This window comes from Ursus americanus, chromosome 7 (assembly GCF_024610735.1).
Source record: "Ursus americanus isolate L20-20 chromosome 7, mUrsAme1.1.p, whole genome shotgun sequence".
In the NCBI taxonomy this organism is placed as follows: domain Eukaryota; kingdom Metazoa; phylum Chordata; class Mammalia; order Carnivora; family Ursidae; genus Ursus; species Ursus americanus.
Genome location: NC_142133.1, coordinates 66,447,100 through 66,469,980, shown reverse-complemented (window position 1 = coordinate 66,469,980; position 22,881 = coordinate 66,447,100). Strand labels below are relative to the sequence as shown.

The following is a 22,881-nucleotide window of genomic DNA, read 5'->3' as shown; positions in this document are numbered from 1 at the left end:
AGGGACAAACAACCTTACGTAAGAATAATCTGGAGAATAATAACATACCTAGCACAATAAATAATACCTATTGCACTGACTGAAAATCACTACTAACATGTTGATTAAATTCATTAAAAATGGTTCAAATAAAAAGTTTTTATATGTAAAAATAGTAAGTTTCAGTTATTTATGTAAATAGCTCCATTACCTGTTTATGTGGAATAAATGAGATGTTACACTTTCCAAGCACTAAGGGCTCAATGTTGTCTGGGCACTGGTTTAACACCAAGAAGCCTTACCCTCGTAGAGCAAGGTAGATTCTTTTCTTTTTAAATGTATACTGAATAGATGGGTGCCTGGGTGGCTCAGCTGGTTAAGCTTCTGCCTTCAACTCAGGTCATAATCACAGAATCCTGGAATTGAGTCCTGCATGGGGCTCCCTGCCCAGTGGGGAGTCTGCTTCTCCCTCTCTCCCACACCCCCAGCCCCGCCCCCATTCCCATTTGTGCTCTCTCTCGCTCTCTCTCTCAAATAAAATCTTAAAAAAAATAAACTAAAATAAATGTATACCAAATAGGAAACACAGTTTTCCATCCTCTCTCCTTCTCCCTTTCTCCATACATATTCTTACAGATGTCCATGTTGTAAAATGTATGTGCATACATATGCATATATATAACATATATACACACATAAAACATTTGTAATAAAATTAATATTTTATTTTTCTACTTAAGTTTTGGTTAAAAGATTTTGCTCTCTTGTAAGTTACATTACATTTTGTCTAAGAAAGTGGGATCTGAGATACGGCCTAAGGTAAGAGTTATTAAAACAACTTCTGGTAGGAAGTATTCTGCAGGGGGTGGAGGGGGATGAGGAAGAAGAAAGCAAAAGAAAGAGAAAAAATTAAATAACAGTAACATGGTCATGGTGGACTTAAGTTTTCAGTGTGGAGCCTCTCTGGATTAGAGAAAGCAGACCAAGTAGGACGTAATTCAGCCTCTATACAGATGAGGAAACAGAATGAAGAATCTCACCCAGTATTATATGAAGTAAAACCTAAACTCTAACTCAGCTCTCAGGTCTGCATAGAAGTTCTGACTGACATTCATTACAGAGAGGTTTCTAGTACTTTCATAACAGTAAAAGTGGGGGGAAAAAAAAAGAATAGTGAAGTGATTTTCATAAAAAATCACAATCTCTGACAAAGCACGCAAGGTATGTTAATGGTAGAAAAGTGGCAAACATTTTTTAAAAGGGGAGATTCCTAAGTGCACAAATCTTAAAATTAAGAAGGAATGAGGATGTCATACGATTAGTAATAAGAAACAAAATGAGAGAGAAGTACATAGTAAATGAAATGGGTCAAGTACTAGCAACTGAATGTTTCTAAGGGATATTTCCCAATGGAACTAATTTTGGTTCACCTAAGTTAAATAAAAAAGGGGGGGGAGGGGCGCCTGGGTGGCACAGCGGTTAAGCGTCTGCCTTCAGCTCAGGGCGTGATCCCGGCGTTATGGGATCGAGCCCCACATCAGGCTCTTCCGTCATGAGCCTGCTTCTTCCTCTCCCACTCCCCCTGCTTGTGTTCCCTCTCTCTCTGGCTGTCTGTATCTCTGTCGAATAAATAAATAAAATCTTAAAAAAATAAAAAATAAAAAAAATAAAAAAGGGGGGGGAGAGTTTTCTATGTGGCTTCTTTTACTATTTATATCCTAACATGAACGAATAATATCCAGTGCCTGGGCTTATAGTAGTATTAATAAATACCATTAGTAAAAATTTATTAACACATATTATCTATTTATTAAATGAATAAATGAACTGCAAACTGATATTAAGCCCAAGCCCAAGTATTGGTAAACCTTTAGATCAGAAGTAAAATGTGTTTGGGTTTTAAAGGGCTCACTCCTGGTTAGATGCACTCTTTATATGCTAAGATAAGGGGACCGCTTTATGAATGTGCAAGATCTGATCAGCAGCGATACAACGCTAACATGAAAGTGAACGACACAGCCTAAGCAGTAGAGCTCAGCAAGGCGGTCCCACCTTACTAATGTCCCTCAAGTACCCGGCAGTGACTCATGGCAGCCACACAGGTCTCCTTTAAAAAGATGGAACTAAAGGTAGTCCTAGAGCCACAGATCATCAAATCAGTTACGGCAGTAAGGAAAAGGCCGAGGTACACACGAGTATCATGGCTCTTGCCACAAAGAGCTCTTGATCACATCAATGGCTTCCTTCTGTTTATTTCTTATTTTGTCGCATGAGACAGAATAGTTTGCACACCTATCTTAAGATGCAAAAGGAGCCAGCAGGGAGGGTGGGTGGAGGCGGTCTACATTGGATGCCCAGGTACCTTACTTTACTCAAGCACTAAGAAAGACCTGCAGGAATGCAGTTCTAAAAGCCTGTTTATTAATAATTTTGCTCATGTAAGAACACAGTTACATGCTTATCAAATATATACAACTGCTTCTGCATTAAGAAATACCACAAGTAACTTGAAATTTAATAAGTAAGACCAGAAACTTCGTGTTCAGACATTCTTTTTTTTTCAATTCTTCCCACTCTCTTACCTTGAGAGGTGGTACTTTTCGCACCTGGATCCTGTCCCCTCTACTGAGAAAGGGCTGTGGCGAGACTTGAAATGGCTGCTGGTGCTGGCGATTCTCCGTGACACGTGGCCTTTTCTCCCAGCTGACAGGGGACTCTTCTTGGATGAGACAAGATTTCCTTTTGAGGCTCTCTGGGCTGTGATCAACCATAGCTGATGGAGGTTCTTTCGCAGTGGTCTCCTGTGGACCCATTTCTGCTATGGGCTTCATTATTGGCTTTTCCACCCCAGGACTCTTGGGTTTGTTTGGGGACGTCACTAAAGCTTCTTGGCCTTCATCTTTGTTATAATTAGAAACTGTAGTGAGATGATTCTCTTTCTCAGACTCCTGTTCAGCGGAGGCAACTGGCTTCTGCTCCAAGAGCACGTCATCCTTTGGGCACTTGATGGGAAGAATGCTGCTAAGCTCCTGTGTATTGCTTGCTGAGGGAAGTAGGGGCTCTGTGGATTTGGGGTTTGGCTGCACCGTATCTTGGCTTTCATGCTCTTCTTTTCTTACTGGGGACGGCATTTGCACCACTTCTTCTTTAGACCCTAACTGGGGAATTACTGGGACTATACTGACAGGTGAGGCCTCTGAAGGAAGCATGGATTTTGGTTGCTCAGCTGGGGTTTTCTTTACTTTGAGATCACTGGGCGAGGCTGTCAATTTCTTTGAATCCTCAAGGCTCAGGCCAGAACTAAAAGGTAGAAGAAAAAAAATATTCTAGTTGAGAAATGGCCTTATGTCATTGAAAGAATTAGAAGATAATAGTATATGACAATGCGTAGAAGAAACCCTGACACGTAGGAGGTATTCCTCATGTACCATCACTATTATTACTATTATTAGTGAGGTTCTTGAGTTCTAGTGCCTGGATGCAAATCCTGGCTCGGATACACCCATGTGATATTAAGTAAGTCGCCAGTCTTTTGTATCTCAGTTTCTTCAATTATATACTGATGTTCATCACTTTTTTTTTTTAAGCATTGTTTTTTTTTTAAGATTTTATTTATTTATTTGACAGAGATAGAGAGAGCCAGAGAGAGAGGGAACACAAGCCGGGGGAGTGGGAGAGGAAGAAGCAGGCTCCTAGCGGAGGAGCCTGATGTGGGGCTCGATCCCATAACGCCGGGATCACGCCCTGAGCCGAAGGCAGGCGCTTAACCGCTGTGCCACCCAGGCGCCCCTGAGGTTTATCACTTTATACTGTTGGTACGATTACATTAGTGTATATAAAGTACTTAAAACAGTACCTAGCACATAGTAAAGCTCAATAATGTTAATTGTCATTATTCCTTATGCTTATAAGAGGGGCCACCTTGTCTAGAGGCAAGCATCACAGACTACCCACAAAGGAAGCAAAAGAAGGCCAAAACCGATCCCCCCTGATCAACTTTGCTCTACAGCACCTGTAGAAAGCCTGGCCCAAGAAATCTATAGGCCCCTGAGGAGAGAGGAGGAGGTGGCGGTCAACGTTCTCCAGAGGTTGAAAATTAAAACTGTGGAGTTTCTGGAAAGTCTGTTTACATTTCACTTAGTATAGCTCTATAATTCTGAGACCAATGTCTCAGAACTACCCAGGGAGTGAAGGTCAACTGGGACTTCCACAGTGTGGCCTCTCTAGAGCAGGCTACTCAGCAGCGGTCACTGGAGACTCCTCTTAATGTTTTAGAATACTGTTTAAACAGGCAAAAGCAAGGGACCCTCTTTGGTGACTTCCAATGATCAGTACTGCACCTCCGAAATGGAGTGGCTAACAACAAAACGAGACAATAATAAAAAACAGTCCTCCTCTAAAAACTGGCCAAAAAAAAAAAAAAAGTAACAGCTGAAAACGGAAAGACCCAAAAGTTACTATAACGCTCTATCTGCCTACAGAGGGAATGACAATATTTATGGAGAGACAGCTACCTGTGGGAACAGTCTAAATGGATACACCATCATTTCTGCAGAAAGACTCAAAGCTCATAGCAAGAGTGCAGAAATATCAGTATGTGAGACTCTCTTTTTTAAGATTTTATTTTTAATGGGGCGCCTAGGTGGCTCAGTCATTAAGCATCTGCCTTCGGCTCAGGACGTGATCCCAGGGTCCTGGGATCGAGCCCCGCATTGGGCTCCCTGCTCTGCTGCGAGCCTGCTTCTTCCTCTCCCACTCCCCCTACTTGTGTTCCCTCTCTCGCTGTCTCTCCCTCTGTCAAATAAATAAATAAAATCTTAAAAAAAAAAAAAAAGATTTTATTTGTAAGACCAACGTGGGGCTCAAACACACAATCCCAAGATCAAGAGTTGCACACTCCACTGACTGAGCCAGTCAGGCATGCCCATACGTGAGACCCTTTATCACAATAGGAATCACTTCCTTTGTGACCATAAAGGGATCAGTGAACTACTGGGAGATAAGAAAAAGAGCCACGACTTGTCAAACTCTGGTTACAGAGTGTCTTTAAGGACTGCCGCTAGGTATGCAGAAGGCAACAAGGGAGACCAACAAACCAATAAATCTCTGGATGTTCAATTCTACTTCAAACAATATAGCTCCACCATCATCTATATAAATGTCCCCATTAACATTTTATTTGGATTTTTTATTAGGAGAAAAATGATTTAAAGTACATCCCCTTGAAAACAGGGTTTGTATCTTCATTCAGCTATGAAGACCTGCCAGACGCCTTCTACAGAGGAGAGGCTGTCTAATGATGCCCGGGGTGTAACAGTCTATATCAGGGGATTCCAAGGACTCCTTGGTGATTCTGGATAAATTACCATTTTGTGGGATAATTAACTACTAGAAAGAATGTACTGAACTTCAGTATTTCTAAATCTTACAAAATTACTGGAAGAACTATTCAGCCTATTCAAAGAAAGGGACTCCAATTCAAGATAATAATTTTTTTTTAAATGAAACCATCCAACCCACAATGGTAATGTGTCAGGAGTCAAGTAACCCAGTACTATGCACCCATGATTCATAAAAAGAAAAAAAATTCTTAGTTAAAAAGAATTGGTGAAATAATAGAAGGAAATAGAGGACTAGATTTCTAGAAGGTAGTTAAGATGAAACACCATGTGACATATATTTAGGAATTCACATTTGGTTTATAGAACCTGTCTTGGTATTACCTCTGACCATAGTAGCTTTCAAAGAATTGTTCTTTCCATGGCTCTACTTTTTTCTCCTTCTCAATCTCTTGTCGAATTCTCACCTGCATCTCAGGTGTAAACTCACCTGTAATGACCCAAAAAAAAAAAAAAAAAGGATCTTCAGTAAAAATATGGTGTTTGTAACTATTTGTAAATCATGAAAGACTCATGCAGGAGTCAGAATACTATCATGTGAAAGTAAGAGAAATTTCCCACAATTCCTCACTGGAAAAGAGCCCCTGGAAGCCATCGAAGGACATACAATGCTTGCCTACCACTCCATGCAGTTTCCAGTACTCAGCTGAGGCCACCTGTGCCTTTTCTCTGGGCTCTCCTGTTGCACCTCCCTCCTGCTCCAAACATCATATTCCCTACAGATTTTTTTTATCACTAACCTTGAATTTGTCACTTCTTTCCCACTGGAAAGAGAGTCATGTGGTTTCAGTAAACAATGCCACTGGGCATTTTGTTATTTTCAAGTTCTGTTTCTCTCAGGCAGCTTGTATTTTGTGCCTTTGATCTCTTACTGCATAATGAACAGCTGTGACCTGTGACCCTGCTTACAGGCATTTGAGGTTCCAGTAAAAATGTAGGAAATTACTCGGAAGTTGTTTTCTAATTGCTCCAGAAACTGCATCTAGTGCCTTGGCAGTAAGGCGCTCAACATGCCAATGACCCCGCTGCTCCAAATATGGCATTTACTGACATACACCACCAATCACCTCAATCCCTCCCACTCCAAATATGGCATTTATTGACATACACCACCAATCACCTCAATCCCTCCCACTCCAAATATGGCATTTATTGACATACACCACCAATCACCTCAATCCCTCCCACTACAACAGCAGAGGACCTGCTGGGCAGGCCATCCTCAAACTGCGGCTCAGAAAGGTTGCTCTCTTTTCTATTCTAATACCCAGGACGGCAAGGAAAAAGAGGTAGGAATTGTAGACTTGAAGTTTAGGTCTCTTCGGGGTAAGAGGATAGAAAAGAAAAGTGTTCAAGGACACAGTCCTGAGCATAGGAGTAGGAAAAGAGGAATTTGCCTGTCAGAATCCAACCCAGAACTACTTTTTCACTGAGTCTGCTGTGCGCAAGAGAATGGAATAAAAAGTACTGAATTCTGTTCACATGTGTACAAAGTTTCTGCTGCCCAAAAAATATGATCACATGACTAGGCATAGCAGTGACTACTCATATGCCAAAAAAAAAAAAAAAAAAGGAACACTGATAACGATCAAGGTTATCACTGTTGATAATGCCTACTTTAAAAAAACTGGGTGGAGGGGGGAGCCAGGGGGGTAAGAGCCTGGGTGGCTCAGTTGGTTAAGTCCAGATTTTGGCTCAGGCTATGATATCAGGGTCAAGAGATCAAGCCCCGCTTCCGGCTCCGCACTGGGTGTGGAGCCTACTTAAGATTCTTTCTCCCCCTCTGCCCCCCTCACCCTTGCCACAGTTTGCTCTTTCTCTCAAAAACAAAAAACAAAAAACAAAACACGGGGTGGTTGGGCAGGGCATAAACCCTTCATCAAATTATTCTTAAAGAAAGGTAATGGTAACGCATATGTTTTAAAGTGCTTCTGTGATTGCAGTTCTTTCAGAAAAAAGTGGTCTCTGCTCAAGGAAATCTTTAAGAAAGAGACAGGACCAGAGTAATCAGTGAGAGAGCCTTTCTACACAGACTTTGCCTCCCCCCCAAAAAACAACAAAAAACCCCCAGAACAACAGAAAGGCAAATGTCAACAACTGCAGTGAATAACACAGACACTAATTAGCTGGTCAATTAACTCTAAATGCTACTGAGGTGACAAAATGTCAGCAATGAATACCATTCCTCATGCTCTCCTTACAAATGTATTCATTTTAAAGCTTCTCACACTTCTGTTCAGCTATGCCTTGGTATAACTTCATATGACCTTACAAGTGTTAGTTTACCGAAAAACAAACATGAGAACACTGTAACTCTAATGCTTCGCTCTGCTTATTAAAATTTCAATTCCTAGGCATTAACCTAGAATCGCTGAATCAAAATCTTAAGAAGAGGTCCTAGAAATCTGTATTTTTTTAGTTTCCTTAAATTCAAAGGTGACTTTGCATCCTTAAAGAGACATTGTTAGACCTCATTTGGAGCCGGACCTCCTTATACCGGCTCCAGAAAAAAGTCAGTCTAGTGTTTCACACAGGTTAGCTAGTTCCACCCTATGGAGACATCCCGTCCTTAGCCTACTAAAACTGCTCAAGAACTCACTGAGGCACAAAGGTGCCAATACGCCCTCACAGTAGCTCCAAGTACAGATACAATCTAGGAGGCACATAAGGTTGAACATTTACCTTCTGAGAGTCTTTCCTTCCAGCCCTGGGCTGCTGAAGTGAAGAACTCATTGTTAAGGGCTGAGCCATTTAACTTCATCAGACCATCTGGACCAACCTAAGTCAAAGAATACGCCAAGAGAAGCTTACAAAGAAAGCCAAATGTAACATGTGGAATTGTACTTTCTTTCATTTTAGAGAAGAATGTATATACATTTAATTTTATAGAAACATGACTATATCATACCATGCTGCTCATTATGGATACTTTTTTTTTATAACATATCATTTTTTTCTAATAAATTTCTTTCCCGTTTACCTCTCCTCCCTTCTTCTTCTTCTTTCAATTCCATTTCCCATTAATTATACTCAAAGAATCATCCACAAACAATCTACATGCAAGAAATCTTTTTCCTGAGAGGTCTATTATTTGTTTAGTAGAACTGTGACCAAGCTCCACACACAGCTCTGAATCTTATTTTTCTCACGTAATACCTTGTGGAAGTCTCTCCAAGTCAACTGGTATAGTGTTAGCCCCTTTATGACAGCTGGGGGCTGTACATACAACGAAATACAATATTTCATTGTATGCATGCACCTCAATTCATTTACCAGTTTCTTAATCATAAACATGCACCTTGTTTCCAGTGTTTTAGGCTCCATACTTCTATGCTTAAGGACATTAATTCTCAGATTACTGTGTGCTCTCACCATACTCAAAAAGGCCAAGTAACGTCCTATTAAGAATTCCCCACAGGACTGTACTCCATGGGAAGTTGAATAGATAACTTGTAAGGTTCCTTCTCCTCCTAAAATTCTATGTGCAATCCTTCTTCTGAAAGGATAAGGACCTTTAGACAAAAGACAGTTCTAAGGAACCTGCACTAGAATTCTAGAGATAGGCCTTCATTTAGGTCCTATCTTAGTCCCAACCTAACAACCCGAGCCTTTAAAAAAGACGAGAGCAATCCCCAGTGAGAAGTTCTTTAAAAACTCTGCAGAAACATCAGTCTCCTAACTTGTTCGAACCAAAAGGTGGGCATCCCAAAAGCTGAAATTTCCCCCAAGAAGTTTTAAGGAGGGAAAAGCAGTAGCTGGGAAGGATCAGCTTTACTTGCTTCTCTGCCCTACTACTGGTAGTGTACCTCACTTACCTGGTCTCCTTGGAAGGGAGTCTGACCTGCTTTCCTATGTGCTGATTCACATCATTATGCGACTGAAACTAGTATCGATGCAGTTCAATAGGAAGATAATTTTAAGAATTAGAAATATTTTGTTTTGATAGTCAGTTAGGATGACGCGTGTAAGTTACTCTCCTTTAATCTCTTACCACAAACCAGGGTATAAATCTAGTTTTCTTATTGTGAACTACAGAAAATGCCTTTCTTTCATCTTGTTTTTATAATGATTAGAAAAAAGAGGCCTATCAGATTGCTTAGGACACACTATGTGTTTGGAAATAATGAATTAAAAAAACCCTCAGAATTGAATAAACCTTAGAAAATCATAATGGTCCTATCTTCCTTTTGTAGAGGAAGAAAGATGATCAGAAGGGGGAGTGACTTACTAGTCACTCTTTCCTTGATAAAAGCCAAATCTCAGCTTTTGACCTTATTCCTTACCAACCTAAATCTCTCTGGTCCATACCTAGACTTTCCCAAACCTTTGGTATTTCTTCTAGCTATATTTTTTTATTAGAATGTAAACTATATTGGGTTTTTAAAGTTCTTTATTATGAAGCAATAAATGTTTTTCTTTTTTAAAAATCTAACAAAAGAATGAAAATAATTAACGTTCTTACTCCCTTCAAAAAATACATTTAAAAATCCCTGTTAAGGGGCGCCTGGGTGGCACAGCGGTTAAGCGTCTGCCTTTGGCTCAGGGCGTGATCCTGGCGTTATGGGATCGAGCCCCACATCAGGCTCTTCCGCTAGGAGCCTGCTTCTTCCTCTCCCACTCTCCCTGCTTGTGTTCCCTCTCTCGCTGGCTGTCTCTCTCTGTCGAATAAATAAACAAAATCTTTAAAAAAAAAAAAAAAAATCCCTGTTAAAGGTCTTAAACAAGACATCTCTTCCTCCTGGACTGTATGCAATGAATAACTTACCTCCTAATATGATAGCTACACAAATTTTATTCCATAATTTTGACATTCTGATAAGAGAGTTTTTTCCTTTCTAAGACTTACAGGGCAAAACTATTAAGAACATTTACATGAAAATATTCTTCTTGTTTCAGTTACCTTTGATACCACTTCTTTACAAGTATACATAAAAAACTATTTAAAAAGTCTTAAGGAGTGTTAAAGGGGATGAGTGAAGAAAGCCTCACGAGGTTTTTTAAAAACTGCTTATGCTTGAAAAGAACGCACCTGTCGATCCACCTCTGGAAGCAGTAAAAGCAGTCGCTGTTGGCAATCTCCAGGAAGGACTGAAAAGGTGTGCTTGTTGATCAGTGCTCGTAGATTTGTATTCACCAGAATGGAGTCTGGTGTCTCAACATCAATTTCAGCACATTTAGTCCTTTTCATTTGCCCTACAAAAACAGAGGAGAAGAATCATCTGGGCCTCCTTTACATTCATGTTTCTTTCTATATAAACTATAGCTTACACTGCAGTGCAAAACAATCACAATTGTAAGTACTTTAAACATCACACTGTGAAGAAGAGAACACTTAAGGGTTCTAGAAATTTCCTAAGACTAACAAAAGCAAAGCATGACACATACACAAAATAATCAAAAAAAAAAAAAAAAAACCAGAAAAATTCAAACCTATATATATCGTACTGATATCCTTTTTCCTTTGCCATCAGAATTTTTTCATCAATTTTAATTTTGATTACCTAAAAACGTTCTAACATTTTGCGTTACAAAATGTTTCAAGAAACTTGGTCACAATCAAAAGGTTATAGTCTTTCAAATGACTGACAGATTTCAGTACACGAAGTCAAAATATTATAAACAAAAGACTAACTTGCCAAAAACATTTGCAAATCATGACAAAACTTTACTATTCTTAATATTAAAAGTGCATCTAGCAGCGCCTGGGTGGCTCAGTTGGCTAAGTGTCTGCCTTCAGCTCAGGTCATGATCTCAAGGTCCTGGGATCGAGCCCCACAGGGGCTCCCTGCTCAGCGGGGAGTCTGCTTCTCCCTCTCCCTCTGCACATCCCCCCTCCGCTGTGCACTCTCTCTCTCTAATAATTAAATAAAATCTTTTAAATAAACAAACAAATAAATGTGCATCTACATGGGGCACCTGGCTGACTCAGTTGGTAGAACATGTGACTCTTGATCTCAGGGTTGTGAGTCCAAGCCCCACACTGACTGCAGAGCTTACTTTAAGTAAATAAACAGATCGGTAGATAGATATTTTTAAAATTTTTTAAGTCCATCTATAAAATCAATATGAAAAAGAAATATCACCATGACAAAAATGAGCACAGGGAATTACAGATAATTCATAGCTGACTAACCATAAACAGATGCTATAGTATTAGTATTTTTTAAATCCCAGTTAAACCAATGAACATTCCTTGTTTATCAAAATGGCAAATACTGCAAAATGGCGATGAGACTCCACAGAGAAAAGACAGCTTTCAAATACTGCTGATGGGTCCCAAATTAATATAATCTTACTGGAAGAAAATTTGATAATATATAGCAAAATTTAACGTGCGTAGGAATCTAAGACCCAGAAATTTTACATTTAGAAATACATGCATAGGGGCGCCTGGGTGGCACAGCAGTTAAGGGTCTGCCTTCGGCTCAGGGCCTGATCCCGGCGTTATGGGATCGAGCCCCACATCAGGCTCCTCTGCTGGGAGCCTGCTTCTTCCTCTCCCACTCCCCCTGCTTGTGTTCCCTCTCTCGCTGGCTGTCTCTATCTCTGTCGAATAAATAAATAAACATCTTAAAAAAAAAAAAAAAAGAAATACATGCACAAAGCTACACAATCTTGAATGTGGATAACCTCTGCTCCTGGCTGAAGGTGAAGCAAAAGTAACCTTTCTTAAGAGGAAAGGACTTCCCGTAAGTTAGGCCCGTAAGATTCCTACAAATTAAAATCCTGCACTATCTCACACAGATTACCCTGACAAACCAGCAGACATGCTACTATGACAGAGTCAATAGAAACCAAAAATAAAAGCTTTAGACTTAAAAGTACTGTTATCACTGAAACTGTCACAGATAAAATACAGAACAGTGCTGCATAAAATGATTAAAGAAATAAAGAATGTGACTGTAAAGATGGGGATAAAGTAATCAGGAATGAACACAATCAGGTCTCAGTAAATTTCATGTAATGATCAATAATAGCAGCAGCACACACTTTTGATAAGGCTTCAGTAGTGTCAGGTACTATTCTAAACACTGACATGTGTTAATTCATTTGTTTTTCACATAACCCTAATGAAGTAAGACACTATTATTGTACATTTCACACATGAAGAAAATGAGGCCCAGACCTGGTAAGTAACTTGCCCAAAACTGTACTATTAAGTTACAGTGCAGGAATCTGAACTCAGCACTGTGGCTTCAGAGTCTGTTGTTATCACTATATAGAGGCAGAGCTACCATGAAGTGCATGATCTCTGACTACTAGGTATTTAAGTTAAAAGTTCACAACAGAAACATAAAATATATATATATATATTTTTCCCCCCCTAAAGACCTTATTTTTAAGTAATCTCTACACCCACTGTGGGGCTTGAACCCACAACCCTAAGATCAAGAATCACATGCTCTACACACTGAATCAGCCGGATGCCCCCAAATCCCAATATATACTTTTCAATTTATTTAAATTCAATTTAATTAACATATACTGTATTATTAGTTTCAGAGGTAGAATTTAGTGATTCATCAGCTGCATTAACACCCAGTGCTCATTACATCAAGTACCCTCCTTAGTACCATCACCCAATTACCTCATCCCCCCAAGGGACTTCCACTCAAGCAACCCTCAGTTTGTTTCCTAGAGTAAGAGTCTCTTATGGTTTGTCTCCCTCTCTGTTTTCATTTTATTTTTCCTTCCCTTCCCCTATGTTCATCTGGTTTGTTTCTTTAATTCCACATGAGTGAAATCTTATGGTATTGGTCTCTCTCTGACTGACTTGTTTCATTTAGGACAATACCCTCTAGTTCCATCCACGTCGTTGCAAAGGCAGGATTTCATTCTTTTTGATGGCCGAGTAATATTCCATTGCATATACACACTTCTTTATCCATTCATCTGTCAATGGACATCTGGGCTCTTAACATAGTTTGGCTATCGTGGACATTGCTGCTCTGAACACTGGGGTGCCTGTGCCCCTTCAAATCACTATGTTCGTATCCTTTGGGTATGTGCAGTTGCTGGGTCATAGGGTAGTTCTATTTTTAACTTTTTGAGGAACCTCCATATTGTTTTCCAGGATGGCTGCACCAGTTTGCATTCCCACCAAGAGTGTAAGAGGGTTCCCCTTTCTTCCCATCTCTGCCAACATCTGTTGTTTCCTGACTTGTTCATTTTAGTCATTCTGACTGGTGTGAGGTGGTATCTCATTGTGCTTTTGATTTGCATTTTCCTGATGACGAGTGATGTTGAGCACTTTTTTCATGTGTCTATTGGCCATTTGTATGTCTTCTGCCTATTTCTTGACTATTTTTTTGGTTTTTTTGGGTGTTGAATTTGGTAAGTTCTTTACAGATTTTGGATACTACTAGCCCTTTATCTGGTAAGACATTTGCAAATATCTTTTCCCATTCCATAGGCTGCCTTTTAGTTTTGTCGACTGTTTCCTTTACCGTGCAAAAGTCTTTTATCTTGATGAAGTCCCAATAATTCATTTTTGCTTTTGTTTCTCTTGCCATTGGAGACAAGTCTAGCAAGAAGTTGCTGTGGCCAAGGTCAAAGAGGTTGCTGCCTGTGATCTCCTCTAGGATTTTGATGGATTCCTGTCTCACGTTTAGGTCTTTCATCCATTTTGAGTTCACTTTTGTTTGTGGTGTAAGAAAGTGGTCCAATTTCATTCTTCTGCATGTAGCTGTCAAATTTTCCCAAAAATCCCTAAATATTTTAAGAAAATTTTTAAAACTTCAAAATAACTCCTGGGACAAAGGAGAAATCACAATAAAATATTTTAAAACTTTTCAAATTGAATCATATTAAAGAAGCATTTGAGAGGTGAAGGTAAATGTCCCCAAAACTGAAATAGTACCAAAATATATAAAATGAAAAGTAAAGGTTTCAACATTCAAGCCCTGGCTTCCTACCAAAGATGACATTTTTAATTTGAATAAATGAAACAATATACATGCCAATATTTTGTCTTTTGTTTCACTATCTTGAAGTACTTTCCAAACTATTACCTACAAAGCTGCCTCTTTTTATTTTTTTTTATTTTTTTTTATTTTTTATTTTTAAGATTTTATTTATTTATTTGACAGAGATAGAGACAGCCAGTGAGAGAGGGAACACAAGCAGGGGGAGTGGGAGAGGAAGAAGCAGGCTCATAGCGGAGGAGCCTGATGTGGGGCTCGATCCCGTAACGCCAGGATCACGCCCTGAGCCGAAGGCAGGCGCTCAACCGCTGTGCCACCCAGGCGCCCCTACCTCTTTCTTTTTAAAAAGCTGCACCATATTCCAACATATGTATTACGATTCATTTAATTAGACACCCACCCATAGGTTGTTACCATTTTCTGGTTTGCATAAACAATGTTGCAATGGCTCCAGGGACTGAGAGCAGCATTCTAGTTCTGTTCTCACATATGTCTGATGAAATGATAGTGTCAGCATTCCTTGAATAGTTTTCACTATTCGTTCATTCATTTTGTACCTTCACATCGGAGTCAAACTTTAGTTAAAATTAAAAAAAAAAAAATTTCTTTTTAAAGTAAGCTCTGCGCCCAATGTGGGGCTTGAACTCATGATCCGGAGATCCAGAGCTGCATGTTCCACTGACTGAGCCAGCCAGGTGCACCATTAAAATTTGAACTCTTAACTCTTTAAACAAGACTGAGAAGGAGTTATAAATTATTCTCATCTATTATTGATCAAATAGTGCCCGAGGATATTTTTATGTGCCTCACACAAACTGGCTCATTTCTAGAATTTAAAGTTTAAGTCCTCCAATTTTGGTGTTGACCTTGTTTCTTTTATTTTTCCCACTTGAGGTTGCTGTATTCTATTGTATTATACTTGAAATCTGAGCTATGTTTTTTTTTCTGATTAAATCTGGGATGTAAAAATATATGATATACACTATTTTACTGAAGTTAAAACAAATTATACAGATTTCATGTAAATTATCTAATTTAATCATTTGTTTTACACAAAATATACAGCTTCTTTCATACATTAAAAAATATTCATTGTCGGGGCACCTGGGTGGCACAGCGGTTAAGCGTCTGCCTTCAGCTCAGGGCGTGATCCCGGCGTTACGGGATCGAGCCCCACATCAGGCTCCTCTGCTATGAGCCTGCTTCTTCCTCTCCCACTCCCCCTGCTTGTGTTCCCTCTCTCGCTGGCTGTCTCTATCTCTGTCGAATAAATAAATAAAATCTTTAAAAAAAAAAAAATTCATTGTGGGGGCGATGGCTCAGTTAAGTGTCCAACTCATGATTTTGGTTTTGGTCATGATCTCAAGGGTCCTGGGATCAAGCCCTGAGTTGGGCTCTGAGCTCAACCTGGAATCTGCTTGAGATTCTCTCCCTCTTCCTCTGCCCCTCCTCCTCGCACATGCACGTGCTCCCTATCTCCCTTCCTCCCTCTCTCTCCCCTACCCCTCTCTGAAATAAACGAATATTTTTAAAATAAATAAATAAATAAATAAATAAATAAATAAATAAATAAATAAATAAGCAAGAATTCTTTAAATCTGGGGGCACCTGGATGGCTCAGTCAGTGGAGCATGTGACTCTAAATCTCAGGGTTGTGAGTTCAAGACCACGTTGGGTGTAGAGATTACTTAAAAATAATAAAATCTTAAAAAAATAAAAGGAAAAAGAATTTTGAAATCCAACATTTGCCTTTCTGGGATTGATTTAAATTCTACTTATAGTGCTTTTTGGAAAATTGTACTACATTATGGAGATATAGAGGCCTTTCCAGTCCTGCAGGAACTGTGGCTCAGGGGTCCTGGTACCTGCAGAGAGCAAAACCTATCTCATTTGTTCCTGCTCCCCAAGAAGACACTGAAGTGAGGTGTGAGGCAGGAAGGGGGATAATGTAAAGATTACCAGGCACAACAGAAGCAATGAAATGTAAGAACTTAGTCTACGAGTTGCTGGGAATGCCAGCTTCTTTGTCTTATTGGTTTCCTTCCAGGAACCAGACAACTTCTTTGTAAAAATCCGGTTTGCTTCTGGGTGGATTATAAAATGGTGCGTTTTTCTTAGAGGAAGTATCCGCCATAAACTGAGCATATTCTTCGATCATCAATTCCAGTGCCAAAGATCAAAAATATTCATAAATTACATAAATACTTATAGAAGGTATACTAATATGCCAAACCCAGAGCTCAAGAGCTCGATCTCATGTCCCTGAGATCATGATCTGAGCTGAAATCAAGAGTCAAATGCTTAACTTGACTGAGCCACCAGGCAGCTATCTTACTTATTTTTTAATAAATAATTTTGTAAAATCAAAAAACAACAAAAAAATAAAGCAGTCTGAAAATATTAATTCACACAATAATTTGGAAGGGTCTGGAACATATTAATGGGTATAGAATAATTAATCCTTTGAATTTTGTCACATTGCTACACATCTTTTAGCTCCTATTCTGCTGCTGAGATGTTTACCATTCCAATTCTTACATCTTTCTATGTGGAGTATTTTCTTTCTCCTTGGAATATTCTCATTTTCCCAGATGTTTTGAAATTTTTAAGGAATGTGCCTTGGAATAGGGTTTCTTTTTATACATGTTTCTTCACACCAATTATGAACTTTCATCTTTGAAATCTGTGGCTTTCAATTCTTTGGAATTTTCTTTTATTATTTCTTTTATTATCTTAACCCCCCTTTCAATTTCTGTTCTTTCTGATGGTTCTACTATTTTAGACAGCAGACATCCTAGAACGGTATTCCAATTTTTTTTACCTTTTCACTCCATTTGAATCTCTCTTTTGACCTATGTTCACAGAAATTTCTTCACCTTTCAGTATTTTTAAGATTTATTTATTCATTTGAGAGACAGAGAGAGCAAGCAAGTGGGGGGAGGGGAGGCGGGCGAGGAAGAGCAGGGAGAGAGGGAGAAAGAAACCCAAGCAGACTTCATGCTGAAAGTGGAGCCCAATGTGGGCCTGATCCCACGACCCCAAGATCACAACCTGAACCAAAACTAAGAGCTAGACACTCAATTGACTGTGCTACCCAGGCGGCCTGCATTTTAGTATTTCTATTATTAGTAGTAGTATTTTAAGATTGTATTTATTTATTTGACACAGAGAGAGAGAGCAGGACCAAGCAGGGGGAGCAGCAGGCAGAGGGAAAGGGAGAAGAAGACTCCCTGCTGAGCAGAGAGCCCAATGTGAGGACCCTGGGATCATGACTGAGCCGAAGAGAGACACTTAACTGACTGAACCACCCAGGGGCCCCACCTTTTTTTTTTTTTAAACTTCGGCTGCCATATTAGTTAATACCCTGGAACTCTTCGTTTATTTTTCGATTTTTAAAATAGCAATCTGTTCTTTCATGGCTGCAATATCGCCTTTTTATCTTTCTGTGGATATTACAGTTTTTAAAGTTATTTCTTTTAAATCTTCCTGAATTGTCTGTTTCTTTTGAATTTGTATTTCAGATTCTGTGTCTCATGATGGAGATCTTCTTCAAAGGTAATCACAAATAATCACAAGGAAAAGGCATTAAAAAGGCTCACTCAAAATTCTGGGTGCATAGGTGGGTCTTACAGACTAGTGAGCTTCACAGAAGTTTGACCAAGATGATTCCTATTTGGGAATCTATAAATTTGCCTGCAGATCTTCTTCTGAGGCTAATCAATTTCTTTAGGCACCAACCCACCCGTCTCCTGCTGGAACACATATGGGGCTGGGAGGAAGGAAGTTGTGGTGACAGAAATATGCCTTACTAGTAGCGTTCTGGAAGCCAAGCAGAAGGAACACTATTAGTATTTATATCTTTCTTGATTTCCCTGATTTCAATTCACTGTCTCATTATCTGCCCTCAGCCATGAGTGGTATCTCTCAGTTTGAAGTCTGTATGGTTTAATTTCACCTCAAAAATAAACAATCTATCCTGCTAAGGTGAGGCATCAACTGCTTCTCATTAACTTTTTAAAAAGGTTCTTTTTTTCAACCCCAGGCTTTACCCTTCCCCACTATGACACATGGTGTCTCCCGTTCGTGAATCTTTCTGCTGTTCTGCAGCCTTAGCTGGCTGGCTTATTGGCATCTGTTGCTCAGCATCGTTTTCATCAAAATTTCTTGACACTGCTTGCCCATCTGCTGTCTCTTTGTTTTCTTCACCCTTTTGGATCTAATCTTTTGGATTTCCATATTCCCATCTTAGTGGGATTTCAGAGGCAGCAGGAGAAAAGGGTCAGTTCGCCATGTTTAATTATGAGTCCTACTTTTCTGTACACAGAAATAAGACATAAATAATGCTGGACAGAGCAACCTATTGTCAGAAAAAGAACTAAACCACAAAACAACTGATGAATTTCAAACAGAGGTGACAAATTAAGACTCAGAACTGAAATCTTTGTAAACTAACTTACTTGTGTGGAGCCTGTCAGACCTCTGGAATGACTTCTTCCCCAAGCCTAGCAAGGGATTTTCCACTTGAACTGAACAAGAATAGCTAGAGTTCGAGTTTTGTGGGCTGCTTGACTGCCCATCAGATGGCTTTCCTTCCCATATTGCTAAGAGAAAAAAATACATCAAAGACTGGTGACACTGAGGTTATAGATAGAAATCAATCAATCAATCAATCAAATCATTCAACACAAACTAAAAGGAGTTACGTATGATGCAATGTGACCCTGCAAATGAGTTCTGAGTCTCCAAATTCAGGTTTTAAAAGTTAAATAAAATCACTTCCTTCTCCCCAGCACATTATCTGCTTCTGGTGGTAAATTTCCTTCCTAACAAAAATGCAAAGTTCTTCAAGATACCGTTTAAATTTGGCAGGTCCTACAATCAGCTAGTATCTGAATGAACTGTGTAATAAAATACAAAGTCTGTATGTAATCTGCTTTAGATGAAAAACAACAAACAACAAAAATCCAAAGGCCTGTGTTTATATCCAATGGAAACTCAAATGTAGCCTATGTTCTTACGAAAACATTTTATCTTTAAAGGAGAGAACTGGTGAAGGGTTTAGTCTGAGTGTCTTGGCAACATCAGCTTTGTAAGGTCACTAATTCAAGGCTTCCGAATATTACTAGATTAGACATCTTGGAAGTCAGTCATTGATTTCATTCTAACATGCAAATCTCGCTGATTTATTTTTTCATAACTGCATGATGATTCTGCATAAATTTTCCCATTTTTCCTGAAAGGATTTATATTGATGATCTGGCAGTAAAAGAGTATGTAAATAAACCCAGTAATTTAAAAATAAATGATAAGGTATACAAATTAGAAAAACAGCACAAAAATAATGGAAATAGAAATTCCCATTGAAAAGACACCCTAGTCTGCCTACCAGGTTTGGCAGGTACAGAGTCACTGGTTGCTTTGACCGTCTTCAGAGACAGAGGCTGGTTGGAGGAGATGGACATACTTGGCCTGCATTGCTGTTGCTGCTGCTTCTTCTGCTGTTGCTGTTTGAGAGCCTATAAAAAGAAAACGGACTATAAGCAACAAAATAAAATCATTTTTAGTAATAACAGAAAGTGAATGACTGCCTTCTAAGTGGTGAAGAGCAAGATGATCGTCCAATTTCTCTGAAGCCCTCAAAGTAAACAAAAACCTAAATGAAACCAATTAAATGCAAGGCCAAAATGATACTTAAGAGTCTGAATATTTTCTGGCAGTATGACTTTTGTGTATAAATGTGAAAATTAGTCAAGAACATTTTTAGAAGTTAAAAAATCACCAGTAAGGCACGGACTTTCCATACTTGGAGCAACAGAAAATTAGAGGCTTCCAAATCCTTGACCAAAAAGAGTCCCATTTGCATCAGCTCTATGTAGAAGTGTAAATATTTAGCTTCCATATTTCTCAGAGATGATACATTTGAACAATTTGTGTTGAATACCTATCTGATTCTGATCTCCTGTAAGTGCAGTAAGATTTGGCCCAATGACCAAATCCTCAGCAATTTACAGCAACACAACAAATAGAAGGAAAGGAAAGTTAGAAAATACTGGTTCTAAGAACGGTATAATTTCTTCAGGCTATTTCAGCATATTTTTATTTCTATAATGTTTCTAGTTTACAGAATACACCACCATAAACTGTTTAAAATAAATAAGAAGACAGCTAACTTCCCAGAGTTTAGTCATGAAAATATATGAAAGCAACTTTTAAACTCAAGGTTTAAAAAACAAAACAAAACATAGAAACTAAGAAAGTAAAGCTTTCAGGAAAAGACTGGAAATCTATGACCTTGCAAATTGCCAGTTCAAGCTTTAACCTTCAAGACTATCATGCAAAAAAAGTGTGGAATAACTGGCTACTTGATTCCCATTGCCTCTTCACACTCATCTCTGGCTAAGTTATACAGGCATGGTGCAACAACTGATCTTGACCTAAGCTGCCAAAGGAAAAAATTAACTGAGGGAGTCAGGGATCCGGCTTATATTCACCTATAACATTTGTAACAGCCAAGGCAGAGCACAATATATAAGAAATTGTCAGTGTTGTTTGATCACTGATTACAGCTTATCTCTCATTCTCTGCAATCAGAACAGAAAATGTTCATAGGCCTCCTGGGTGGCAGCCACTGGATCTTCCTTTGTGTCACTCACAATATCCAGATCATTCTAGGTTAATGCAAAATTTAATAGAACCATTTGATCTCATCTATTCCTGCTGTGATCGTGTAAATTCAGACACATGATGGAAACAGAGTAACTTATAGCCTTTCTATTTAAGAACTGTACTCAGTTTTTTCCTCTCTCAGTAGTTTACAAACACTGTTCCTAATTCTATTTAAAAACAACAACAACAACAACAAAAACCTTAAAGGATAACTTATACTGAAATAATTTTTCTCACCTAATACTATAAAAAACATACACTGGAGGCAAGGTCTTACTTTACATACCAATAATCTATTTACCTATTTTTCCATACTGGTATTCTTTAAAGAAAATACATTTGACTCTTGGGATTATAGGAGTATAATACAGGAGCAGTAAACATGTCATGCATTATCTAACAAGGTTTAGGAAAATACATGCCTTTTCTTATAGAAATAAGCATCTTATACTTCTTAAAATCTTCCAAAGAATTTATAAAAATACAACTGCTATGAGATTATCCAGGCAGACAGCAATTAATCCTATCAAATTTCTGAAACTCTTTCAATAAAAGCACTTTTGCTTTACTTTTTTTAATACTTTAAGACCTACATAATTTTTAAAATTTCAATTACAAAGATAATACATAATTACATCTTTACCACTTAAGTCGAACATAAAGCTCTCTTGACCACCACTCAAGTCTTGTCCCCTAATCTTCAGAAGTAACTACAGTCAATTTATTTTTCCTTACTTAACTTTCTTTTTTACACTAACAGTGTATGTTTCTATTTAAAATGTAATATTGTATTGTGGGTATGTGTTTATTTTTATCAATGGTATCATGCTCTACATGTTGTAATACAACTTAACTTTAATGATTCAACATTATAGTGTGGTGATGCTTCCATGTGTATGTAACGACCACATTACAAACTTTTAATCTTTCACAATTATATCCAGCACATAAAAATGGCATCATTTATGAAGGAATTCCCTGATACGTATTTGGTTACTTGCAAGTTTTTGCTATTACAAACTTTAACGCAAATATTTTTCTGTGTGTGTAATTGGTATATATATATATATATATATATATATATATATATATATTTGTATTTTTCTAACCTAAGTTCCAAAATGTTCAAATGCTTAGTCATTAGGGCATGTGTATTTACAACTTTAATAGATAATCACAAGATTTCTTTCCAAAGTACAGTAATTTATATTCCACCAGCAAACTACCAGTAGCCGTTTTTCTACACACTTGCCAATGCCTGATAATTAGGTTCTTTAGTTTATACCAATCTGAGGATAAAAGTAGTTTGTCAATGTTCAGTTAATTACTAGTGAATTTGTATTTATTGATCATTTGCATTTCAAAATAAAAGTTCTTTGAAAAGCCCAATAACACAGACCAATGGCAAGGCACACTGGAGGAAAAAAAAAAGTTATAAATGAACAACACTGAGGGGAAGGAAAAAGAAACATAAAGGAATGCTACTACAACTTTATGCAAATATTTTTAAAAGTCAGGTGAAATGGACCATTTTCTAAGAGAAATAAATACCCAAAATTACGAAAAGAATTTTTTCCAAAATTAGTTCAAAAAGCAGGAATCAAATAAGACCAGTAACAGATGAAACTGAAATGCTAAGAAAAGAATTCTATAATTGTTTTCCAAAAGTCTAGAAAAATACAGAGCTACCCAACTTATTTTATGATGCTAGAACCACCCTGATTCCAAAATTGTACAACTGTACAAGAAAACAGCAAAATCTAACAAAAATCTTAAAAAAGAAAAATCCATAACATATTAAAAAATACGTAACAAACATACATAGAGTTTATTCCTGAAAGCTAAGTATATGTTACCATTAGAAAATCCAGCCATGGAAGTCTGTATATTAGTGAATTTAAAGAGAAAAGCTC

General features: G+C 38.3%; 1 protein-coding gene across 4 annotated transcripts in view; it reads right to left on the bottom strand.

The window, feature by feature from the left end:
- Window positions 1-22,881, bottom strand: part of ASXL2 (ASXL transcriptional regulator 2) — a 125,573-nt gene that overhangs the window by 6,140 nt on the left and 96,552 nt on the right. For all 4 annotated transcript variants that reach the window (XM_045809262.2, XM_087863799.1, XM_087863798.1 and 1 more), the window contains 6 exons: window positions 19,689-19,818; window positions 18,760-18,903; window positions 10,408-10,571; window positions 8,061-8,157; window positions 5,703-5,808; window positions 2,562-3,279 (listed from right to left, as the gene is read on the bottom strand). In XM_045809262.2, the coding sequence (XP_045665218.2) occupies window positions 2,562-3,279; window positions 5,703-5,808; window positions 8,061-8,157; window positions 10,408-10,571; window positions 18,760-18,903; window positions 19,689-19,818 (1,359 nt within the window). The remainder of the gene's footprint in view (window positions 1-2,561; window positions 3,280-5,702; window positions 5,809-8,060; window positions 8,158-10,407; window positions 10,572-18,759; window positions 18,904-19,688; window positions 19,819-22,881) is intronic.